Here is a 26,450-nt window from a genome sequence, read left to right as displayed (position 1 = left end):
GCCTTTATTGCTGGCAGGGTCACCATATTCAAGTTGGTCAGAAAAGATAATACTCAAACTTAAACAGGGAGGGTTGGATCCTATGCAACTATTGGAATTGGGTAACCCTAGAGCAACATTGTCAAAAGCTTTCACGGCCGGATTCAACTGGTTCTGGTGGGTTTTCTGGGCTGTGTGGCCGTGGTCTGGTGGATCTTGCCTGCATCTGTGGCTGGCATCTTCAGAGGTGTATCACAGAGGAAAGTCTGTTACACACTGTGTCCAGAGAGAAAGAAATGCTTGGGGTATATATTATCCATGTCCCAGGGTGGGGAACCAATCAGTAAGTGTTTGGGTGGAACTTGTTATGCAAAGATGTGGGGCTTATCAGTCCAGTCCTGCAGCAGCAGTTATTATATGTTTTTTATTTATTTATTTTATTTATTTCTTCAATTTGTATACCGCCCGATCCCCAAAGGGCTCCGGGCGGTGAACAACATCATCTAAATATCAAACAGGAGTGGTCATACAAATATAAATACATTAGGCTCCATTCCATAAAATAGCTTAAAACTCATAAAAACAGCGAATAACCGTAATACATAAATAAACAGGAGGCGTCCGACCCCAATTAAAAACCTACCCCCATGAGGGGGGACGGTGGGGCCCCTCAATATGAGGGGACCCTGATGTAACTGCCCCAAGGCACAGAGCATATGTTAGCATATAATAAGCGCAGATCCACGTTAAGACAGGGAGCAGTACTAGATGATGGTGATTGTAATAATGTTGTAAGTTGATGCTTCTTTGGGATATGGGTATTATATTTTGTATATACATAAAATTTGAATTAGTTTTTGTTTCCTTTTTGCTGGCCTTGTGGCTGTAATAAACCCATTCAGTGGCTACTTCTAAAGACCACTGTTTGTTTTTCTTCTGCAGAAGTTTGAGAAACTCTTAGCCTGTAGCCATGAATACATAAATATCTTATTCACCATTTATTTTCCTATTCACATTTGTTCCCAAAAGGTATTTGAAGGAAGCTTCAACTTCAGCATCTATGGTGCTTAGAATGTTTGTCCTGTTTTAGTGTGGATCATGACAGGTGTAATTTCTATTATGTATGGAAGTGTAACCTTTAAATCCCCAGACATTACCTTGCAGTATGAATTATAATATTCTTATGGCAAGTATTGTCCGAAGCAGCGCACATGTCAGGGGTAAATGGGGGGAAAGGGGCAACTGTGAAAGAAAAACATCTATCCAAGGGAGGGGAAAAGGTAAGGGGAAGAATTTCTGGGCACATAGTTTAGACAGACAAGAGTGAGAAAGAGTATTCATTTGCTTGAATCTTCTGCAACATGATCAGAGATGTGTAAATAAGTGACTCCCCCCCCCCCCCGCAGGGCAGTATTTACTTGCTGAGATAAGATTTGATAGCTAGTGATTATTCAGTCCATTTATTTTCAAATTTTCTTTATTAGGTCCAAAGTGCAACTTCCTGTCCCAGCTGTGTTTGTGTCAATTCAAATTCCTGGGACAAAACAAATGAAGATGACATGAAACTGGTCAATATTCCAGTAACTACCCCAGAGAACCTATACTTGATGGGTAAGTGTTCAGCTTTTTATGGTATTGCATTCTGGGTGTTTAAAAATGTTGTGAATGAACAACCACATACTAATCACAACTAGTGCCTTGTTTCAGGGTATGCTGACATTTTAACTTGTGTTGAAAAGATGGATGCATTGGCTGAAAAGGACTCTGAGGCAAACACAATTAATCCCTCTGTTCTCTGGGTGTCCATTCCTTGTGAAAGACAAAGAGCAAAAATAAGCAAAGGCTACTGTATGAGAGTATGGGTTTTAAGTAAATAATTAGTGTAAGCACCAGTTTTAGTATTATCTAATGTCTTCCCATGTTTTTCCCTTTCAGGTTTAAAAGTCTCTTTCCTTACAGCTAAAGTCAGTTAAATAAATGGACAGCTACATTGTTCTTTTGTTCTTGGCCTTTAAAGAAACTGTGTGTTAATTTTGGCAGAGACATTTGATCAAATTGTTGTCACTTGGAATTGTTTCCTTTTTTGCCCCTTCTTTCCAAGAGGGCAAGGATATAAAGTGATACTAATCATGCTCTGTGCTCACTGTAGTTAGCAGAAGAATATAGAAACATGAAAAGTATACACACACTTTTTAATGCATTTAGCCTGATGTGGAGTTCTGAAAAAGTCAAAATTTTACATCCAGCAAAAAGGTATTGCATAGCTTTATATTTTGCCCAGCCTGCAAATGGCTTCTAAGAATGACCTCCTTTTGTTTTATTTCTGTTTTTCTTGCCAATCACCACTATCACTCCAGAGATTTGTGAATTTTCTCTTGTTGTTTTCTTGTCTCACACTTAAGGTGGTTGAGGAATCAGCCAAACCCCCCTACCTAAACAATAAAATGCTAAGAAATCGAATGTCCCAAATGAACCCTCCACCAATAGGAGAGCAAGACTCATGAGTCCTGCTCTGCCATTGGTGCAGGGGTCGCTGTCAGGACATTTGAGTTCTTCCTTGCCTGCAGGACAGCGAGCCTTGGTGTCCCTTTTCCCCTGGCCCTCAGAAGCCCCCTCTACACCCTCTTTCTTCCCCTCCCCCCAAGCAGTGCTGGGCCGCAGAAGGATGGCAGCCCCCCAACTTCCCCTCCCGCCCCCTGAAGCAGAGTCAGGCCACAGAAGGCCCAGCAGACCCCCCCCCACCTTCCCCCTACAGGCAGTGCCAGGTCGCAGAAGACCAGCAGACCCCCCTGCTTTCCCCTCTGCCCCCCCAAAGCTGAGCTGGGCTGCAGAAGGCCCGGCAGACCCCCACTTTCCCCTCCTGCCCCATACAAGCAGTACCAGGCTGCAGAATGCCTGCAGAGCCCCCTGCCTTCCCCTCCTGCCCCTCTCCTGCCCTCAGAAGCAGCGCCAGACCACAGAAGGCCCATCAGACCCCCCACCTTCCCCTCCAACCCCCAGAAGCAGCGCCAGGCCACAGAAGCCCCAGCAGACCCCCCACATTCCCTCCTGCTCCTCATAGGCAGAAGTCCCAGCATATCCTTCCTTCCCTTCCAGCAGCAAAGATAAGTGCCCTGAGAGGGGAAGGGCCTTAACACTTCAGCCCACTGTGGTGGGGGGGAATGCTTTCTAGAGCCCATTACATCCCCTCACCCCGCAATGGGCTTTTGCTGCTAGTTTCTTTATATTACAATAGGGCACAAGAAGGGCTTAATGGAATAAAAATTCAAAAACTGTTCTATTTGTCTTTGGGTGGGAAATGGTTAAGTCAGGCTTACAGGAAGATTTCAGAAAAGAAATTTAGCATGTAAAACAATAACAGGAATAAGGAAATTTAGAATATTAATAAACAATAGATATTTTGTAATCAAGGTATTTGGTATATTTTACAGACAGGTGTTGATACTTTTGGTATATCTGATATAAAGTCATTGTTAAGTGGAAGCAGATTTAAGTGGAAGCAGTCATTGTTAAGTGGAAGCAAATTTAAGCTTCTTGAAACAATGTAGTCAAGTCAGGAACAAACACATTTTCCCCAGTTTTCTTCCTAATAACTAGTTAGGGATCATCCCTTTTAATTAGGAGCTATTTCCCTTAGGAAAAACACTCAAATCAGTTTCCTCACACACAGGATCCTTCTTGATGCTACACAACTCTGTTTCTCTCACTCACCAAACTCAACTGTCAGTTTTCAACTGTCAGTTTCTACCAACTGTAAAATTCTCAGGGGATTTTTTCTTTTCGAACCTCCTGTCTCTTGAGGTTCTATGACTAATACAACTCTTTATTATTCAGCTGTCCTTCACAATTACCTATGCCTTTACTAGGAATCTTAAGGTATCAGTTATATAAAACATCTGTTTACTTTTTTTGGCCAACAAGTCACATCTGATTTACGGCAACCCCTGGTAGAATTTTCAAGGCAAGAGACATTCAGAGGTGGTTTGCCATTCTCTACATTACAACCCTGGTTACTTCTTTTACCATTTTTAATTTGAAAATTAAAACAATTATGGAAGATTTCTAGTTAGACTTCCTGAATTTGCAGGGATCAAACCCATCAAGACCAGTCTCTTAGAACATGGCACAGTCCCTTTTGAGCTACCCCACCCACATCTAGAGAACAGGTGTGCTACAGAAAAGAGCCTACTAAGCCTACCTTCGGGACCGTCTTACCCCATATGTCCCTACACGGCCTCTACGTTTGTTAGAGGCCAATTTACCGGTGGTCCTTGGCCCCGCGATGATGCGGCTGGCCTCTACCCGGGCCAGGGCTTTTACAGCCCTGGCCCCTGCCTGGTGGAACACGCTACCACCAACTATCCAGGCCCTGCGGGATCTTGGAGAGTTCCGCAGGGCCTGTAAAACTGAATTGTTCCACCGGGCGTTTGGAGGGGCCGGCCGCTGAAGCCCCCTCCCCTTTCCCCCTCCCTTTCTTTACATTCTGGGTTCTCTGCTTCTCTGTTTTATTTTCCAGGGTGGATCTATGAAGTTCTGTTTTTATGATTGGATGCCAATATAATATTATTGATTGTTGTTTTAATGGGGTTTTTATTGTAACTATTGTTTTATTGTGTTGTTCACCGCCCAGAGCCCTTCGGGGGAGGGGCGGTATATAAAACCAATTATAAATAAATAAATAAATAAATAAATAAATAAATAAATAAATAAATAAATAAGTAGCTCCAAATGGCTCAAGTAAGTAATCCCAGAAGCAAAATAAAAGGTTAGACAAATTGAAAACTTGACAGCACAGGACATTTATAAAATTTCTTCCAGGAATGGAACTTTTTGAAGAGGCACTTCGGCGATGGGAACAGGCACTTGCTTTTCGAAACAGACATGTTGAAGATGAAGCAAACTGCAGCTCCATCAAACTTGGAGCAGGTGATGCTATTGCAGAGGAAAGTGTAGATGTGAGTAAATAACAAAACAGTTGCATTGAATAATTCTGCACTGTTTCTATATAATTTCCACAGTGTATTTAGCATACAGTGAAGAAGCTAAAATTATTCAAGTATTCTACTTATAGAACAATATTTTTATTGCAGTTCTTCCTTCAGCATTTAAATGACATTGTATTACCATTAAACCAGAATTTTGATAAAATGGTCTTAAATGTTTTAGCTGCTTATCTTTTGGCTTTCTTGTGTAACCCCACTTTCCCCTTTCACATCCCATTGGGCCCAGGCTGGTTAATGAAAAGGTGCTAGTGAAGGAGAGAAAATATTGGTGTCTTCCAAGCCCACTGCTTTCCAGTTCCTCAAACAAGGAGGGAATTACCAGTAAGCAAAAGGAAGAAATACAGTGTTAAAACAAACCTACTGCCCTCCATGCCCACTTCCAGTGTATTTTACTTTTTCCCCAAAGGGTACTTAAAATATCAACAGGGATTTATGTATTTAACATAGATGGAAGGAACATCAAGATTGGTAGAAGTTATACAGACTCAAACTTATGCAGTCCAACCCCATGACTTTTTATTTTTCTGTTAGGGCCCCTAAGAGACTGCCAATCCTGCTGGTTAGCTGGTGTTCTGTGGTGCTGGTGCTATAGGCAATGCTGATAGTTCAGATGGATAACCATATTTATAAGCAACTAGCAGGGCCCAGCCACGAAGTGCTGTGGCAGTTGTCCTTCTCATCACAGCCCGCAACCCACACAGATGTCCATGCAGGTCCAGTGATCTGCAGCATAGCCTTTTGGGGTGGTCAAATGGAATCCTCCTTTCCGTTTTCAATTCACATTGTTGTATGGTGGTATCTTTTTTTTTTAGTATAATGTAACCCTTTCCATTCCACAACGGAACTATCCAGAGTGCGAATCCCGCTGTCCATGAGGCTGGTTGACACGCACAGTCCTGGCTAGGTGTCAAGGAAGACTCCACAGTCCCCTTCTACTTGAATTGCTTATTGATTCAATACACTCATAGAAACTTCTTCTTTTTTGTAGTTTATTACATATAACAGGCAAGCTTACAAGTTGCTCTAACGAATTAACAAAAGAAAACTTCTGGAAAAAAAAAAAGCGAACTGGGCTTCAGCTTCCAGTTAAACCCTCACTCACTAACTGCCCTCTTCCTGTGTTCTTGAGCCACATCCTCCAACTGACACCTTTCAGAATGTTCCTTGAACTCTTCACATGCCCCTTTTCAGCTGAAATTTAGGGGCTAAATGTCTCAAAATTTCAGTTAGATCCAATCATATCATACAGGCAATTATATATAATTAACCATTACCCTGACGACTTAGTGCATCAGCAATAATATTGTCCTTACCCTTTACATGTCGAATCTCAAATTCATAATCTTGTAGGGCTAAGGACCATCTCAAAATACGAGCATTACTGTTTTTCATCTCTTGCTCTAAAAAGGCCAAAGGATTATGGTCAGATCTTTACAATAAACTTAGACCCTATTAAGGTAAGGATGTAATTTTTTGATTGCCCACAAAATGAAGCGAGGCATTCCTTCTCGATCGTTGAGTATGCACATTCTCTAGGTAACAGCTTTCTACTAAGGAAAAACTATTGGATGCATCAATTCGGTCTTCACTTTCTCTGAACTAATGTAGCACCTAAACCTTCGTTCCGCCAAGCATCAGTATACACTTCAAATGGTTTGTTAAAATCAGGGAGCAACTAATACTGGAGCATTTACAACAGCAGCCCTTTTTACCCTCACGTCAAAGCAGTTTGACATCTTAATACGCCTCCAAACAACTTTTAAAATGGAGCTTCGCTTTTACATAGAGTCTGGATAATGGTGTAGCTTAGTTCACTTAGTTGAGGTATGAACTTTTCTATAAAAACCCAACTAATCCTAAAAAGGACTGGAATATCCTTTTGTGGTTTGGAATAGGCCAATTCTTAATACTGGCAACCTTTAGCTTCAAGAGAGTTTAATTTGGACCGTTGCCGACACAGTGACCAAGGTAATATCACCTCCTTCCACCAAATTGACACTTATCAGGTTCCCTCAAAGGATTAACCCAGCTTCCTGAACCTTCTGCAAAACCATATTCAGTGATGTATGTTTCCTAAATGTGGGTCTCCCAGGAATCAGACATGATGGCTAAGTATCATCCTGATAACCAAAGGCATAATCTAACTCCAGTAGAGAACCTTATCAATCAACCTCTGGAAGGTTTTGGAAGCTCCGTTTAACCTAAAAAAGGCATTCTCTTTAAATTGAAAATGCCTCCAAGCCCGCATACAAAGGCTGTTTTCTCAGAGGGGCTTCTTTAGTTAGGGGAATTTGCCAATACCCCTTTGAACAGTCCATAAGGTGCTTATAAACTTAGCACTAGCTAATCTTTCCACCAATTCCTCCAAACGGGTGTGTGGGATAAGGATCAAGAGTTGTCATTAGGATTAACCTTTCTAAAGTCTACACACAGTCTGGAATTCAGGAGGGTCAACCCGTCAGACACTTGCTTTTTCTCTCTTCACTAAGTACTATGGGTGTCTCCCCATGCACTGTTACTTAGGCTCAATAATATCCCACTTCAACATTTGTTTTAACCTCCTTCTCCACAACTTCTTTCATACGATTGTTAGCATGTAGGGTATGGTGTGGTTTTATTAGGTCGCGACACTTCCAGTGTGTCAATGTGGTGGGAAATCAGGTGAGTCAGAAGCCGGGCTGTTCAGTAAACAACAATTCAAAGTCCTTTAACAAATGTCTAACTTGCTTACATTGCCTCCTTCTTGATAAACCATCTGAAATTCGAACTTTTACTCACATCAGAACAACCTCCTCAAAATTCCATTCCACAAACTCATCTCATGGCAAGTTAGTGTCAACTTAGTACCTGGAAAAGTCAATTCAGATCTCTCTCACAATCACCGGTTTCAACTCTATTCGCATGCACAAAGTTCTCTGCCCATCATCTTCTTTGAATTTACATAATTGTCATTGGGTAAAACCTGTATTATCACATAAGGTCCCTTCATTAAGCCACATCCAACTTAACAGGCCTCTCTATCCACTGACAGTAATAAAACTTTATTACCCACTGCAAAGCCTTTCGTGGTCTAGCCTTTAACATCAAAGTAGGTCTTTTGCTTTTTGCTGAGCCTGCTTCAAATTCTCTGCTGCAGCTGTCCTTACTTCCTGCAAGAGTTCTTTTGCAGCCTACAGAAATATGCATTTACATCCTTTGGGACAAGAGTTGTCAGTAAAGCCTTCCCAATTTGCTCTAGCTAAGCCCAAAGGACCTCTGATATCTCTACCAAACAATAACTGATTTGGACTAAATCCTAGGCTTTCTTGGACTGAATCACGGAGAGCAAACGTCAAATATGGTAATCTTTTTTTTTTAGTATAATGTAACCCTTTCCATTCCACAACGGAACTATCCAGAGTGCGAATCCCGCTGTCCATGAGGCTGGTTGACACGCACAGTCCTGGCTAGGGTAAGGCAGAACTGGGGCAAGGAGGCTATCCTGGTCAGGCAGCAGAGACATGGTGGTGAGGCACTCAGATCGAGGCCAGCTCCCTGGGTTCTTAAAGCGCCACATGCAAAAGAAGCGGAGCCAGTAGTGTTGGTCTGCCCCTACCCGTGGATTTTCTTAGAAGAAAAAGGCAAACTCCAACTCGCTTTTAGTAAAAGTGAGCTGTGGCAAATATGGGTGAGGAAGTGGGTAAGTGGTGGTTGGATGTGAGGGGAGGGCAGAGTGAGGTGTGTAAGGATGAGCTGGATGTGTATTGTTGGTAGCAGTGGGTGAGGCACAGAGAGTGAAAGTTACCTGTGTGTGAGCGGGGGGGAACCCCACCTGACGTCTCACACGGCAAAGTGTGTATGTGTTTCACTTCCACTCGTATTACCTAACAGTATTACCTATTTACTGTTTTCAATGCTCATCTCTGGCCATCTACGCAAACATTGTAAGGGCATACCAACCCCTCAGGCCACAGGTATGCGTTCTAAGGGTGACAGTTAAACACAACCAGCTTCATGGCCTGATACGCCAGGAAAAAGCCGTTTTACCTGGCTCAGGTATTGAATTTCATCAATGTGAATATCCAAAAACCTGCCCACATTGGAAAGGCACGTTGAGTGAAAATTTGAAAGCAATCCGTCCAGTGGTTTCGGAGTTAGAGCACGACTCACAAACGGATGGTTTGCTTTTTATATATATAGATATAAATTCATATATCCTGATACTTGCTGTCAGATTGTTTTCATCTTTTTTAATGTGCCCCATGCTAACAATATTTACTTGGAAGTAAACCACACCTTTCGGTTTAGTAAGAGATCTTCTAAAATAAGCATGTCGATATTTGTAATTTTCCTGTTCTTTAGTTGCTGTGTTTCAGCTTCAGCATTACATTTACATGTATTTTGACTTGATCTGTATATGAGTCCTGTATGCTACTATTCTTGCATGTGGCACCATATAAATAATTAATAACTGAAGTAACCCTTGTTGATCCTTATACGTCCCAGAATGTCTACTAGCTGCTTTAAAATTGTGAAGGAATCCACTTACATGTTGTAGTTTCTATCTGCAGGACATCATTAGTGCTGAGTTCATTCATAAGCTTGAATCCTTGCTTCAGAGAGCTTATCGTCTTCAGGAAGAATTTGAAACCTCCCTTGGGGCATCTGACCCAGCTTCCTTTGCTAATGATGTTGGTGAGTGTTTCTGTTTTACATCTGCATTTTTCTTGACAACATATTCGGTCATTCTTGACCACAGATAGGGAGAAGATATGTGTCTAATAGTGACAGGATGATAAGATAAAACTCATATTTTGATTTCCTTCTGCACAGAGGGACAAGTTTGGCATAGCTGGTTTAGTTTTCACTGGCCACTTCTGTACAGCAACTGTATAACAGGTTGCAGTTGTGATAAAGGAATCCGTTTTCGTGTTCAGATGCATCCATGCAGCCAGTGATTGGAGCCCAAGGAAACAATCCGGGTTGCTGCCACGCCTTCACGTGGAGCTGTGTCCCTTAAAAAAAAATTACTTCCCACACTTGCGTAGCTATGCAGACATGCACAAATGAATCCTCACAGCCATGCTGATGTCCCACAATACAACCCTGTGCATGTGTGTAGCTATGCAGATGCAAGCTGCAAAAAAATTTTAAAAGGAAAAGGGGCCTCCCCATAACAGCCAGGCAATGGTGGGCAGTTTCTCCCACACCATGGAGGAGGGGGTGGAAGGGAAGCTAATAACTTGCCTGCTCCCTGGCCGTTCGCTCAGGAGCAGCACCAACCCGGGATTTTTGAAAAGGAACTCTTCTGTAGCGATTTTCAAAAAACCCGGTTGAGGAAATAACACAGGGCAGATTCGTTCAGGGGGCAGGATCTGTGTGAAGTCCGCCCCCCCAAAACAGGTTATTTAGGGTCCTATGCTCATGTTTATTGACCCGTGTGGAAGGGGCTGGTGAGTGATAGTGAAGATGTTTGCTTTCAGAATTTGCATATTGAGTCATAATGTTCTTCACAGTTTCTAATCAACTTCAGCATTCATTTAATTTGCTGAGGCAAATTTTAAGTCTGAAGTTAAATGCTGGGCAAGCACCCCTCTGTTTTTGACAGAAAGCATAGTAATGCTGTTCAAGATGAGAAAGCAGAGAAGAAAGACAGAAGGTTCTTATGAGATGTAAAATGTAGTAAAATAAGGTATGACTTGCCTGGATATTTATACCACTGCTCTGTAGTCTGAGGGATATGGAAAATAACTACAGAACAAAGAAATGAATGGGATGGTACTTATTTATTATAGACAGTAGTTGGCTTGTTTTTTAGGAGTATGTATGATGGCAATATTAGCTTCCAGGGCTGATTTGGCTTCAATGAAGTTTGCACATTTAGTTTTGGATGTACTTCTGTGTGACAATAGTATTTCACTGTGGTAATAATAATTTGTTCCATGAAGTCCCTCCATCTAATACATGTTGAAAAGATTCTACCATTTTGCAATTTACAGGAGATGGGCAGCCCAGTCCAGGCAGGAGGTGGGTGCGGCAAATCCACCTCTGAAGTCTGCGCACCCCTGCGGCAGATGAATTCCCATCCTGCTGGCACAAGGGACAGATTCACTGGTGGAGGGGCATTGCGTGGCTCACGGCAGTCAACTCAGACGCATTCTCCATCACCCAGGCATTGCTGGGAGCGTTCTGGGTGGAGTGGGGAGACGAAGCCAACCTTAGTTGGCCTCCAATGCCCATACAGGCCATGTTCGCCGGCAGACTTGCTGGCGGACTCGCCAGCAGAGATACACCATGATTTTTGTGACACATCTCTATTCTCCCTTATTGGGAGATTTCTGGTGTGTGTGTGTGTGTGTTGTTTTGGATTGCCTGTCTCTACCTTCAGCTCTGGATTGGGCTGCGAGTCTGCAAAGTGCCATTCTGTAACATTTGTAAAAACAAGGTTGTGCAGTGCTATGCCCAGAAAAATATAGGCTAGTATTTATGTATACAGATAATTTTAATGGGCCTAACTTCAATAAGCAAATTATTATACCTTTTATGGTATCCATAGACAAATATGAAGCCTTGATACAAAGAAAATTGAATGCTGTGCTGTCTAGTCTAACTGTAGCATGAGCTTCCATGTTACTGGTGTCGTTTTTACTTACTTATATTTATACCCCACCATTCTTTTTAATGGAAGCACCAAGCAAGTTACAATATTGTTCTCCTCTCTTCTTGTTTGCAAGGAAATTTAGGTTGAGGTAGTGTGACTGGCATGAGGTCACGCAACAAACTTCAGAGACAGAGTGGGAGTTGAACTTTGGCCTCTCAGGTCCTAGTCTAACCACTAAACCACAATGGCTCTTGTCTGATTGTGTGGAAGATAAGATTGTGAGCCAGGAAATCCATCCTTCAAAGTCATAAGCCCATTAGAAGTATCTCTCTTGACTTCAGCACCTTTGACCGAATTGCACATGCTTTCCACTGGTGCATGATGGAAGAGGAATAATCTTGCCCAAATCTCTTTCTGACTGCATATCCCCATCATGCATGACAGTTCCCCTGAGACCCAGTGCAGCCTTTTGGCAGAACGAATAGGGACTCCTGGGGGGAACAATCGGCTTTTTCTAGCATCTGCAATATGAACATGGCATATTTTAGAAGATTTTTTTGTAAGGGTTATTTAGACAATGCACATGAATTACTGCAACTTCCAGAGCACTTTAGAAATGTTTATTATTGCTGTTTTCCTATTAGTAGTTGTAATAGTCCTTAAAACAAACTCTAAAGTATTTTACTTGCAAAAATTTTAAGAGCAGCAGGGGGCAGCATTGTGGTTAGTTGACTAAAAGTATCTCATATTAATTTAACTGATTCATGTCAGGGGAGTCATTTGAGAGAAACTAGCCACCAATCAATGGTATGTCCCACAAGTTAACTGGTGAAAAATACTGTTCCTAACACAAAGCAGGTTTTTTGACAGTATTTGTTTATCAGAAGTGCTCATGCATTTTAAAATAATTTAAAACAACTGTCATTCCTGGTTGAGACATCTCATTTTACCAGTGTTAATGATGGAAGACAACAACATTTGGAACTTCAAATAAGTGAATGCTGTCCATAACTTTAAGGTTGTCAAATTCACTAATTATGAAGTTCTATGATGGTCCTTTTTGAAATATTTGAATAAAGGGGCAACTTTTGATTGAGAGATTGCACTTCTATCCATTACTGCATCCATTTGGTAGATCCAGTCCCCCAGATCATTCCATGTACCCCTAGATCTTAATAGATCATCAGGGATTGAGTTAAACAACTGCCATGTTTGATTGAGACAACTCATTTTGCCAGTGTTAAAGCTGGAAGGACAAGACCTTTTCTCCATGAGCTGCCTCTGGAAGGCTGATTTTGCACAATAAAAATGCCCCATGCTATATCCGGGAGCGCATCTGCCACTGTGCTTTTAACCTTGCTGTTGACTTTGCACTACTCCCTGGCTCTCCTCCACTTGCATCACACTTTGGCAATGTCTTCTACGCATGCATGGGCAACCTCCATTTCCTGTGTTCTGATTGGCTGAATCTCCCTCCCCAATCCCCCCCACTCACTTTCACCAATTTAGTTTTAAATGACTCTGCACAAAACATGTGTTGGGAATCGGTGCCCTTGCCCCCCCCCCGTCTAAAATCCCTCCAACCCCCCCCCCCCAACTCTTTGCGTGTGCAAGGGAATTGCTGCTCTTCCGTTTGCAGCACCTTCACATGCCGCTTTTCTGCAAGATTTTTCAAGGTTTTCAAAGGTTTCTCCCTCCATATTTTTCATTCCACTGCAAGGGGGGGCACCCGTTCATTGGAGGGGTGGACCAGAGCAGCGAGGCAGGAAAAATGGCCTTGTTCTGCTGCTGAGGAGTTTTCACAGCAGCAGAAGCCACCGGAGCAACAGAGGGGCATTCCAAAAGGTCCTCAACCTTTGCACTTCTGGAAAGTCCTGTAGCAAAGCCACTGCTGCAGGGCGCCGCTGGGACAACAGTGTGGCAGACACGCTGCAGTGCCAGGAGCTGTGGGGAATTCCCCATTGCGCCCGGGCATTCCCCATCCCAACAGCGGAGCATTTTTAACGTGCAAAATCAGCCACAGTCTGAAAAATGGGCATGCTTACCACCAGTGTATTTAGTCCTCCTTATGGGATTAATCTGTTTGGAATTTATATATGTTGGGATTTTGTTCACAGACCTTGATGTTTTCACTCACTGCTTCACTGTAGCCCATAATGCCTTTTGAAATGCTGCTCTTGGAGAATACAGGCTCCCATGAGTAGCGTATAGGAGGAGATGAATGTAGCAGGAGGGGAATAATAATTTTTTAAAACTCCGGCCTCCATCCACAGAAAATTTCCATGAGATTCAAACCATCATTTTCACAATGAGCAATTCATAATGTATTAAAATAGTATACATAGAAACTTTTGCTCTTCTGAAAGGTGACATTTCATTCCTTTTTTATTAACCATTTTATGAGCTGGACATATGGCAGCCACCAGGGGTCAGCGCTCCATCTGTTATTTCTGATGACATTCTGAGTGTACTTGGGAATGACACATGAGTTAAATTTAGCTAGTTTTCTGGCACGTTTACTTAACACCTGTTAAAGTAAGTCAGTAAACAGAAAGGGGCTTAGATGTCAGTTCTGGTGCTTGAAATCACACTGATATTCATTGCCATTGGCATTTATCTGCGTGTCAGCTGTTGGATGTCAGTTTCTTTTTTAATTCTTTCCTGCAGTCAGTCAATCTTGAGTGCAAATTCTAATTTTATATGGATTGAATTAACTCTTGTCTTTCAGTGTGTCTTAAGATTTTAGCAGTTAACTCTTTCTTCCTGTATATCTTTCAAGTAAATCACTGTTCTGATAAAAGAATGCCATTAGGTAGTAAAAGTATGTGACAAGAAGTTTTGGCTTTAATTCTATGTGTAGATTTTTTGAGTGGCTGTTTTTGTCGTCTTAGGGGAGTCAAATGTTAGATGCTTCAGAGCCAGGAGTAAACTCTTGTTTTTTGTTTTTGTTTTTGTGTTTTTGTATGGGTTATATTTGATTTTGTGGTTATGTTTTATGTTGTTGGCATAGCCATTAAATACACACCAAGATTTCAATAACTTTAGCTACATTCCTCAGCTTTGAGTTACTGATAATGTCATTCAGTTTGTTTAAAGAACCTTGATCATTATAAGTAGTTAATTTGCTAGTAGAGGCTATTATTTTGTTATTAGTGCACAAAATGAAACCAGCCAGAACATCCCCAGCTGGGAGACTTGGCAATAACAAGCCTGTATTAAAACACTTTCTGTTTGAGGTGAATACGCTTTCCTACACTGTGGATCAGAGATTAACTGATAACCTTTTATAAAACCCACAGTCTTGTTTATAGGGTATATAGCTGGAGATACACTGAGATGAACCCTGAACTTCTTTGTATAAAGCACTGGACACATTCAGTTAAGTGCTGAATAAAATCACAGTTAACATTGTTCTTGTGCTAAGAACATACTGCTTTATTTTGCAAAGAGATCTCTTGGTATATCTGTGTTGTCCTGTACAAAAACCAGTAAATTGAGATATTTGGAATATGTGAATTGTCTGGGCACTGTGTAGGCTTTATGTTTGGAAGGAGCTCCTTTCTCCTTTGCCTTCTTTAAAGTCAAACCTTGGGCAAACCCCAAACTCTGGCTGCTTGCATTTGTCTCAGAGAAAATATTGCATTGAGTTTATGCAGTTGTGGTAGAAGACTGCATAAGGTTGTATTGTCGAAGGCTTTCACGGCCGGAATCACTTGGGTGCTGTGTGGTTTCCGGGCTGTATGGCCGTGTTCTAGCAGCATTCTCTCCTGACGTTTCGCCTGCATCTGTGGCTGGCATCTTCAGAGGATCATCCTTTGAATTGTGGCAGAATCATCATAAGCTCAGACACAGCAGTTGGGTGATGAGGAGGAGTGAAACTTGGCAAAAAGACATGCAGTGTCAGTAATGTAGTGACAGTATTGAGATATGAAAGCACTACAGTACATTAAACCCTACAGTACATTAAACCTAAAAAAGAATGGTGTGATTGTGAGATGGAGTGCTGAGATGCATTCTGGACAAAGAACAACTGGTGTGATTGTGAGATGGAGATGGAGGCTCAGATCAGACCTCATATCAGAGGTGTATTGGGGGAAATGGGGCCCGGGGACAACACCTGTTCTGGGCACCCACACACCCCCTGCGCTTGGGGGTGGGGCTTGGGGCAGGGGTGGCTCAGATGGGCATTGCAGTGGCAGGCCCACCCATCTGAGCCCCCCCGAGCCGCCCCCGCCTCTTTGCAGGCCACCTTCTGCTCTCCCCAGATCCTGGGAAGGGCAGAAGGCGACCTGCAGGGAGGCGGGGGACAGGGTGCTGTGGCAGGTGGGACAGGAGCCAACCTGCCGCCTCGGTGCCTGTCAGAGCCGCTCCTGAGCCCTGCTCCCGAGGGCCTGGGGAGGGAAGGGGGCAGCTTGGATGGGCACCGCAGCAGCAGGCCAACTCTGTCTGTAGGTGCCTCCTCCAAGATGACCCAGCTCTTCTGATCCGAGTCAGCATGGGGGGGGGGAGTGGTTTGTGAGTTCAGATACCCTTAATTGTGACTTCTTGTGTAAACATGAATTTGTTTTTAAATTGGCTTTTGATTTTTCTTAGAAATACCAAGAAAGAAATTAGCGACCTAAAAGTTGAAATAGCTTATGGTATGCTGGTATACCATAACTGACATATTCATATCACATTGTATGTATGTGATCAAGAAAAAACATATGATGTTGTCTGATGTAATGAGCAAAGACCCCAAAGCTGTAATCCTAAGGACGCTTTCCTGGGAGAAAGCCCCGTTAAATAACATGAACCTTACCTGACTGTCATTTCTTTCTATGTACCATGTCCTAATGCTTCCTTATGTTGTCTGAGTAATGAGTTCCCAGCGGAGAGACATGTGCATGAGCAACAACCTGTGCCTTTTCTATTATAACTCCCACTTTGTGGAATGGCCTCCCTGAGGAAGTGAGGGACACCATCTCCAGAAATTTTTAGGAGGCCCTTCAAGGCCATTTTATTTGTCAGGGCTTTTAATAGTATATAAACTGCAGATATCTTTTAAAGAGGAGGGGTTTACCGGTATTTGAGATTTTATTTTTTATGTTTTCAACTATTTTTTCTGTTTTCAACTCTTCCAGCACAAGGCACAATATAAATATTCAAATAAATCAATAAGATGTAAAATAAAGTTAGGCTCTTATTAAGCCTAATATTCTACTGATTTGATCAGGTTGCTAAAATGGGAAACCTGTACAGCTTTTCATTGTGGAAAATGTAGATACTTGTTTTAGAGAGAAGTGTTTCCCACTGCTCTCACAATTTGTGTCCTATAATGCTGTCTAGATTACAAGCTCTGTAAAGACTTGAACACGAATGGATAATTATTGAGGATTTATTAAAGGATCTATTAAAGACAACTTTATTGCATCTTTGGGCTATTTCTTTTTGTGTAGTACATCACTGCTTTTCGGTTGGACTGCACCTTCTGTCCAAATGATTCCATTAAAGGAAATAGCAAGAGTCTTTGTAACTTCAACAGTCAGAGTTTGCTCTTTTAGATGATGACAGACTGTTGCTATATTATAAATTAACTCTGTTTAAATAACTATTATATTTACCTTCTAGCTTTTAAGTTATTATTGGATGCTAGAACTATACATCTGTAATCTTTTCCCCTTTGGGTTTCTGAAAGTTTGAGGTGGTGGGATTTTTTTTTCATGCCAAGGAGGTTTCTTACACCTCCATAGATCCACCTCAGTCTTCTCCCTTTGCCAGTTTTTCAGCCAGTGAATCCATGCCCACAGCCTGTAATAACAACTGGAATACTTCCAGGCTCCTGTTATATGTAATAACCATGTTTATACTCTTTGCTTTGGGCTTTGGTATTAGGTATACCCAACTCAAACCTTTTTGGGAACCTGGCAGAGTTGGTAATGGTTTAATAATGTATGATAATATCATACTCACTGAACAATCCATGGTTTGGGTGCTGTGTGGTTTCCGGGCTGTATGGCCGTGTTCTAGCAGCATTCTCTCCTGACGTTTCGCCTGCATCTGTGGCTGGCATCTTCAGAGGATCTTCTTAGATGCAGGCGAAACGTCAGGAGAGAATGCTGCTAGAACACGGCCATACAGCCCGGAAACCACACAGCACCCAAGTGATTCCGGCCGTGAAAGCCTTCGACAATACAAATCCATGGTTTAGTGGAATGCCTTGTTTAAGTTTTACTTGTGGAAGTTTTATTGAGGATACCTACTTAGCATCCCTTTTAATGTGTTGCATGGATAATACATTTTCTTCAGTTGGCTGTACTGATGCTTATGCATTGGTTTCCTCAGCAACCACGTTGGAGAGTCACATTCTGTTTCTGGAATTGACATTGATCTGGCACTTTCCAAGAAACGTGGAAGCATTTTGTCACACAACTTCTCAATGAATCTGGAGTGTCAATTCTTATTCTTATGTGGGTGTTGATTCTCTTTAAGTTGCTTTCATTGGGAAAATTGAGTCAAGAGACCATTGCCTCTCATTGTATTGCACGTTGGAGTACCTCCTCGCCTATCTCTGGGTGGCTTTGTCATCTATATACCTCGTAACTCCAGATCTTGGGTAGTACTTGTTCTCAGTGAACATATTTAAGTTATAGATCAATATATGGAACTACTTGTGCACTTTTCAAGTTAACCTAACAGCATAAACACACCCAGAAGTGATATTAATTTTTTCTGGAAATAGTTTAAAGTTCGTAGCTTGAGGCAAAGAGTTGGCTCCTCTCACCATAGTCTTTTGAACCCTGTCCCCTGACATCTATTTCAGAGCTGAAGGGGAATTTGGAGCTTCTAAAACACACAAACACAGAATTCTTTTGCAAAGATTCTTTGCAGTGTTTAAAAGGGTGGTAGTACAAAAACTGGGGATGGGGGTGGGGATTGAGCTTTGAGAGGACATATAACAGGAAGAGCTCAATTTATTTCTCCTTCCTGACATCTTTATGCAGGTGCTAAAATTGCTCCCCTTACCATTAAATGGAGAATGAAGATTTAAAACATTTCTGCTTGTAATTTCATGGAGAAGGTTGAAGGGATAATACATGTCTTTATCTTTCTAATTAGAATTGTTAATATCTCAGCCCATGGTGGGACTTTGTGCATATGCCAGAGACAATGAGAAAAAACTGTATTTTATGAATTTGAGAATGTTCTGGCTGGGGTTTAAAGTAGTTTCTAATGTACCAAAATTATAACTTAAGTTGTCATGAACCATTTTAGTTTTTTTTAATGTCATGAGGCCATTTAAAACATTTAAGTGAGTAATCACATATCATTACAAACCCAACTATGTTAATGTTTGAATTTATTTTTGGTGTCTAATTCAAACCATGTGGTCGTTCTAAAGGCATGGAGTTCAGTCATGCTTGAAGTCATCTATATTAATCACATGCTTATAGATAAGCTGATGAGCAGAGGCTTGAAAGATGACACTTTTGCTTCTCCCAGCATATTCATGTGAAACGTGAAGGAGTTATAGCATCCTATGAAAACATTTCTTTGTAGGTGGGGAAAAGATCACATAAGTTTAATTTAAAAGTCTACAAAGACTATCACCCTCTTTTCGTTTACAGAAGGGCTGTTTTCCTGTCAGATGAACTTTGCTTCTGAAGTGTGCTGTGAAACTTAATTGATCTGAGCAAACCAGTAATGATATTAACATTGTATATGGATTTTCTTGTTCCCTTTTGTTATATTTTATCACATCCCAACCTATAATTGTCTAAGCCAGGGGTAGGGAACCTGCGGCTCTCCAGATGTTCAGGAACTACAATTCCCATCAGCCTCTGTCAGCATGGCCAATTGGCCATGATGGTAGGGGCTGATGGGAATTGTAGTTCCTGAACATCTGGAGAGCTGCAGGTTCCCTACCCCTGGTCTAAGCTATGGAATGTCAGGACAACGAATCCTCCACCAATCAGTGAGCAGGACTCACAAGTCCTGCTTGCACATTGGTGGGCGATATTTCATCCACTCCTCCACCTGCCTTTCCCCAACCCAGGAGCAAGCCCGGCTCTTCTGAGTCCCCATCACCCTCCCCCACCCTCCCCCAATCCCCCCAAAGCCAGCCAGGCTGGTGGAGCAGCAGCACCTTGGCATCCACTGCTCTACCAGCCCCACCAACACCATCCTGGCTCCCCCTCACTCTTAACAGCAAGGTTGACTGGCAGAGCAGTATTGCCTTGGCACCGACTGTTCCGCCGGCCTTCCAACACCTCCTGGTTCCCTTCCACCTGAAGTCTTTCCTTTCAACTCTCTGCCCACCCTAAGCCACTCCTTTTCACCCTCCCCCAAGCATCACCTTCCCACTCTCCCCCTCACCACAAGCATCACCTTTCTACACTCCCCAAGCCTCACCTTTCCACTCCCCCCACTCAAGCTACACCTTTTCACCTTCTCCTCATCCCAAGCCTCACCTTCCTACCCTCCCCCCACTTCCCTGAAATTGATCCAGCTTTCTGTTTGCCTTGGCAGTTGCTTGCTATATTAATTTCCAATACATTTTATGCAGTGTTCATGAATGTTCTATGAGCTTACAAATAGCCAGTTAGGAAGGAAGGCTTGTGAAAATGCAGAACAAACTTTTTTCCAATGTCTTAAAAAAACCCACCTTTATTCATGTTCAACAGCCCATAAGCCATGTACCACGAAAAAACATTTAAGAATTAAAAACAGCAGAAAAAAAATTAACCATATCAACCATTCAGATTTTACACAAGTCACTCAAAAATAATCTTAATGCGTAGGTATCAGAAGTGGCTGAATATTTGTAAGAAATTTCTCCCTGGCAACAGTGTGTTTGGAACAATAAAATAAAATATGCACTAAAAACAATCAACCATTGGTCTATCACAAAAATCCTAGCAAAGTGCTCCTTCATGTGTGCTGTAGGTGGTATATTGCAGCACACAATCATATATGATTGTTTTAATTTAGATATTGTTATCATATTAAGGTAAGATGGAAATTCAAATGTGGCTAAGTATTTGATTCCCAGATGAAGTATGGAACATTTCCATCAGGCATCTTGATGGAATAGGTACCAGACGTTTTAAAACAGCTTCTTAATAATTTTCACACTTTCCTGCTCTACCAAAGAGTTTGAACACCTTGAAGGAGCCAGCTGAAATCTGTGGTTCTACTGGAGGAGGCGAACATCTTTTCTGGGTGTTTCCCAACAGGATCTCAGGGAGGCAGGACTAATTAATTTTGTCACTTCCTGTGGTCTGAGTAGGTGTTACCCTTAATCCTCAGTATTGTTCCTGCCTCAGCAGGGAGTGCAGCATTCTGTTCGAGCTCAGCTACCAGAATTCCTTCTTCTCCTTTCTTCCTTTTCCCTTTGTATTGTACAGTGAGTCTTTGGTGTTGTTGTTTTTTCTTGTGAGTCCTGTTTGGTGTGGGGGTCTTGGGGGAAACCAGGTCCCTTCCGTCCTATTTCCCCACCCCACCCCATTCCTCCCCCACACCAGCATTGCCACCAAGTCAGATGCGGGAGATGGCATCTGACTGTTTCTCCCCTGAGAGGGAGATTTTTTCCCCAGTTCTCAGCAGAGAGGACCAGGGCAGCACACAAAGCTCGGCTGGCACAGTGCCCAGTGTGATGCTTTGGCAAAAAGCTGGCAGGCTGTTGGGAACAGGTGGGTTGGAAACAATGATTTGCCTGACTGTTTTGATTGCAGTAAAAATGATAAAGAGAAGATTGAACAGTTTTTTCAAATGTTTTAAAGGTGCTTTTCCATAGGTGATACTATCCTTGAATGGCATACAAGTAACAGAAGGGTTTCTTCAAATAAGCATATTTCCTAAGAATGCTCTTGTGTTAGCATCAGAATTACAGTATGTTGAGTATGTTCTTTATTATCTCAACCCATCATAAATGGTGGAACCAACTGTGAAAGTTATAAAAGAAAAATCATCCTAATAAATGCACTTGATCTATGACACAAAGTTTGTATGTGTTTTAAAAGGAAAATTGAATTGATATTGAATTCAGGGAAACAAGGTGTATTTTTAACAGAAAAAAAATCAAGGAAGGTTTTGAAATGCTTGGTATTATATTGATACGACATCTGATAATGATGCTTTGGCTAAACTTTTGTTGTATCTGCTTGTCTAATTTTACATTAGTTGCGAGAACATAGCTTTGATCTTGTTTTTTTTAATGGATTCATTAGTTAACTTTTTTGGGATGCTTGCAAGGTTAAAGTAATTTTTAGTCCTCAGAAACTATTATTTGACGTATGCAGTTTACTAATATAAATTAACTTTATTTTTATACTTGCTCAGTCACTTTTTCTCTTATGCTGGGGCTTCTTTTTGTAAATTGCTGTTCTATTTTTCATTAATTACTGATGTTATTTAGCAAATAAATATATAGATATGTTCAGTGGTCCTCTTCATATTGAAATGGAAATTATTCCTTTTCAGTTATTTTGCAGTTATCTTAAATAGGTTTCTTCAGAAAATCTTCCAGCACAGCCAAAGAAGGGAAAGAACTATGACTTCTAAAATATGTATGCTGAAAGCATATGAAGTAACTAATACTTCATGCTGCAAGGCCCTGTGTTCCATGAGAATCTGGCAGCCGGGTGGATCAAGCAGCTGTGCATTCCTAGGGTTTTCATTGTCCTGGTGTCTCTTATCTAAAGCTGTCCTAAAAATTTGTATCACATACATTTTGTGTGTGTGGCTGGATAGGGTATTAAATTCTTTTTTAATGAATAGTTTCTGTGCAGCACTTGTTACTGTGAATTTGGCTAAAAGTTGCATTGTAAACTGATGTTTACAGTCACAGAGACTTAAAAATGTTAGTCTTGCCTTCCTTTGAATCGGTCTCTGATTTGAACTGTGCCAAAACCTGCCATAAGTTTAGGTAGCTGGTTTCCATAACCTTCATGACTTTTCTTAGTAAATTTAGGTTGACTTCTAATTCATTTTAAAAAGTAGATTAAAATATTGAAAATTACATGTGCTATACAAAATTAAAAAACAGAAACAAGAATATAATTTTATTTATAGTCTGCCTTTCTTCAGTGGTGTGGGGGGGATGGTGCCCGGGGCAAAATGGCACCCAGGTACCGCCCCTGTGGTGCCCTGCACCCTCCCCTGCACCCCCACTTATCTTAGTTCAGCTGGATTCTCTTTGCAAAGAGCAGCCATCTGAACTCTAGGCTGCTCCGGACTGCCCCCCTGTGGGGCCCCCCACAGCTCTCCCCCAGTGCCCTGTCCCCCCAACATGCCTTAGTTCAGCCGGCTGCTCTTTGCAGCCGGCTGAACTTCAGGCTGCTCAGGGCTTCTGATGGGCCTGACGGGGTGGGGGGAGGGGTGGGTGCAGTAACGGAGCTACAAGGGGGCAGGGGGTGCACTGTGCACTGGGCATATGCCTGGGGGAATTGCCTTCAGGCCCCTCCCCCTTTCCCCTGCAGAACCCCCCGTGGCTCCCCTTTGCGGCGCCCCCCAACCCCCTTTCCCACACTTACCTTAGTTCCTTTCCTTTTCCTAGAACTTTTTCAGGCTGAAAAAAAGGCCTGTTTACAGTACAGGCTAAAAACAACCTGAGGAACTACAGTTCCCAGGAGACCTTGGGGCTCACAAGGTCTCCTGGGAAGTATAGTTCCTATCAGGCCATTTTTAAGCCTGAACTGTGAATAGGCCTTTTTTTCGGCCTGAAAAAGTTCTAGGCAAAGGAAAGGAACTAAGGTAAGTGTGGGAAGAGGGGGGTGGCCTGGGGGGGCCATGGGGCAGAAAATATAGACTGTGCACTAGGCGCAGTTTGGCCCAGCTACGCCTCTGGGTGGGTGGGCAATTTTCTGCCCCCATGTGACTCCAATGGTGCGCGCCCGGGGCGCGGTGCCCTTCCCCCACCCCATGGCAGCTATACCACTGCCTTTCTTACTTAGACTCAGAGGGTTATTGACAGAGTTAGTCAATACGATCAGTAAAATGGGACACTCACTAGACAATGAAATAGGATTTGAGTTGTAAATCCATCTAATTTGTTCATGTTTAGCCATTTTACTATAGCTTCCAAGTAGTGCTTAGGATTCTACTACACCACACCATCAGAAGATTAAGAAAATAAAGTAAATATGAGCATAAAGTTTCTCTTCAGCTGATGTTTACAGTGCTTTCCCCACACATCAAGGAGATAGTATTTTGTTGACCCTAAGTATTTTGTTGATCCTAAGTGAGTGTAGTGTTCTCTTTGGAGAAAAAGACAAGAGACTGGGGCAAAAAGCCTGAGACAATGCCTCAACCAAAAAATAACACTCAGATGAGCCACCATTAACCAAAATAGTCTGCATATGTCAGGACCACATGTACCAAGGCTGCTCCAAACACATTCATTTTGGGTACTTTAATATTCTTGGGCTCTTAGCTTTTGAATACCAAGTTTCAGATTTAGATCAACACTTGCAAAAAATGAGGGGAGAAAGACAAACAGAAAGACTTTTTATTTAAAAGGCAAATTGATCAACGCAATATGGTAGAGTCATATAAGTAAATAAATAAAATTACAGAAAGGAGGAATATCAAGTAAATGAAATACAACATCTTTCACTAGCAAAACTGCCCAGCTACTGGGGAATAAAACTAAAGGGGGGGGGGGGCAAACGGACATATAAAACATGTTTGTGTGTGTTGTCCTCAGCAGTGAAGAAACAGCATTTGGAACTGAAATTTACCAGGCCAAAATTAGCAAGGGTAGGGGGCTGAGGGCAGGGGCCTGAGGTTGGCTGCTGCCACCAGACATATGAGAACACCATTGAAAAGTTAATAATTCTGACAAAAATTATATGTTTAATGCCAGGTTTTGACACAAGAATCTGTTTGTAAAACAGACATGTATGCTAAAGGATGGTGGGGGGGGGGGGATCCATAGGAATGGTGTAGAATTAATCTCAACAGGCTGCAGCACTGGAAACCAGCAAATATGTCTTCTGCAAACTCCAATCCATTAGCAGTTGGTCAGATGTAAGCCATGAAATGTCAAGGAATAATTTCACATTTTGTTTCATAATTACATGAAACATACCTTTTCAGAATGCAGTGTATTCTTAAGCATTCGACTAAACTTCACACAGTTACTAATGAAGAAGTTGAGTGTTTTAAATGTTTATTTGCAATCAACTTAGGTCTCGTGCAGTTTCCAAAATGAGTAATGGATTAATATATTTATTTTAACAAGTTTATTGTCCAAGTTTCATAGAAGTGTTATTACTGTAAACTGCAAAAATATCCTTTCTTTTCAAATGTTTTGAATTTTATTTTAGTAAAATTCAGAATTATTTTAAATGTTGGCCTAAAATTAAGATTACCATATATACTCGTGTATAAGTTGACCCGCATATAAGTCGAGGTACCTAATTTTACCACAAAAAACTGGGAAAACTTATTGACTCGCGTATAAGTCGAGGGTGGGAAATGCAGCAGCTGCTGGTAAATTTCAAAAATAAAAATAGATACCAATAAAATTACATCAATTGAGGCATCAGTAGGTTAAATGTTTTTGAATATTTATTTCAAAGAAAAACAGTAAACTGGCTCTGTAAATGGAAAAGAGGGTCAACAAGAACAATATGGTATCAACAATAACTTTAAAAGTACAAAAACCTTAGCTCAATCAGTAACCAAGCTAAAACACAAGAGTTAAAATCCTTCAAAACTGGATTCCTCATCATCATCTTATCAGAAATGGAAAATCTACTATTAGCCTCCATTGTAAACAATGGGGGATGGGGCACCCTTTTGGGGATCAATAACTTTGGATCCCCTGACCCAAACTTCACCAAACCTGGCTGGTATCATAAAGAGACTCTCCTGATGAGACCACCCAGGTTTGGTGAAGTTTGGTTCAGAGGGTCCAAAGTTATGGACCCTCAAAAGGGTAGCCCCATCTACTAATAGCTCCCATTGAAAACAATGGGGAATGGGGGCACCTCCTTTGGGGGTCCATAACTTTGGACCCCCTGAACCAAACTTTACCAAACTTGGCCTGTATCATCAGGAGAGTCACCTGACGATAGCCTGAAATTTTGGTGTCACTAGCATAAAAACTGCGCCCCCTGCTGGCCGGCAAAGTAAAAACACACAAAAAATTTAATGACCCGCATATAAGTCGAGGGGAGCTTTTTCAGCATTAAAAATGTGCTGAAAAATTCGACTTATACATGAGTATATACGGTATTGAAAAAATAATTTAAACCATTGATATCTCTTGTCAATATTTTTACATGAGTTTTATGCCATGACAATTGTCTATTAGCAGAAGGGCACTTGCCTGTAGCAGGGAAAGGGGAGTGATTTTTTACTTTCATCCTCCTCCCCCCCATCCCTGCTGCAGACCTACACATTTGATAGATTCTGTCAGACAGATCGGTGCTTGTAAGGGGGTGACTTTTACAAATTTTTCCCTCATACTGTTCCTGAAGGTTCCCTGACCCCAGGAACAGGATTTTGGTGGACATTCTGGGCTGTGGCAAGAAAGTTGTTCTCCACATCTGATAATCCCCCAGCAGGCAGTAACTTTTGATGTGATCCAAGTTCTATTAGGCTAGCTTCTTTTATTAATTTATTAATGAATGTATTGTTGTTATTAAGATGTAGAGGTATTATCACCAAGCTTCTTTTTGAAATGTCATTGGGAAAATAATCACCTGGAATGCAGTGTGTCATAACTTGCTCTGAGCTCTTGGGATAAAGCAGGAAATCAATGAGAACTAGTGTCATTTAGAGGCTAGGATCTCGAACTAGGATCTGGGAGCCCCAAGTTCAGATCACTACTCTGCCATTGAAGCTTCCTGGGCGACCCTGCTGCCTGCAACGGTAAACCTCCATTGAGGAGAAAAATGGCA

At 41.8% G+C, this 26,450-nt stretch overlaps 1 protein-coding gene across 8 annotated transcripts in view; it reads left to right on the top strand.

Annotated features, from left to right (window-relative positions):
- The window catches only part of MIGA1 (mitoguardin 1), a 62,852-nt gene that overhangs the window by 8,831 nt on the left and 27,571 nt on the right, over positions 1–26,450 (top strand). For all 8 annotated transcript variants that reach the window (XM_048496867.1, XM_048496864.1, XM_048496863.1 and 5 more), the window contains 3 exons: positions 1,464–1,590; positions 4,798–4,934; positions 9,533–9,656. In XM_048496867.1, coding sequence (XP_048352824.1) covers positions 1,464–1,590; positions 4,798–4,934; positions 9,533–9,656 — 388 coding nt within the window. The remainder of the gene's footprint in view (positions 1–1,463; positions 1,591–4,797; positions 4,935–9,532; positions 9,657–26,450) is intronic.

The sequence above is a fragment of the Sphaerodactylus townsendi genome, linkage group LG05 (genome assembly GCF_021028975.2).
Source record: "Sphaerodactylus townsendi isolate TG3544 linkage group LG05, MPM_Stown_v2.3, whole genome shotgun sequence".
NCBI lineage: Eukaryota > Metazoa > Chordata > Lepidosauria > Squamata > Sphaerodactylidae > Sphaerodactylus > Sphaerodactylus townsendi.
This window is presented reverse-complemented; position numbering and strand designations above follow the sequence as displayed.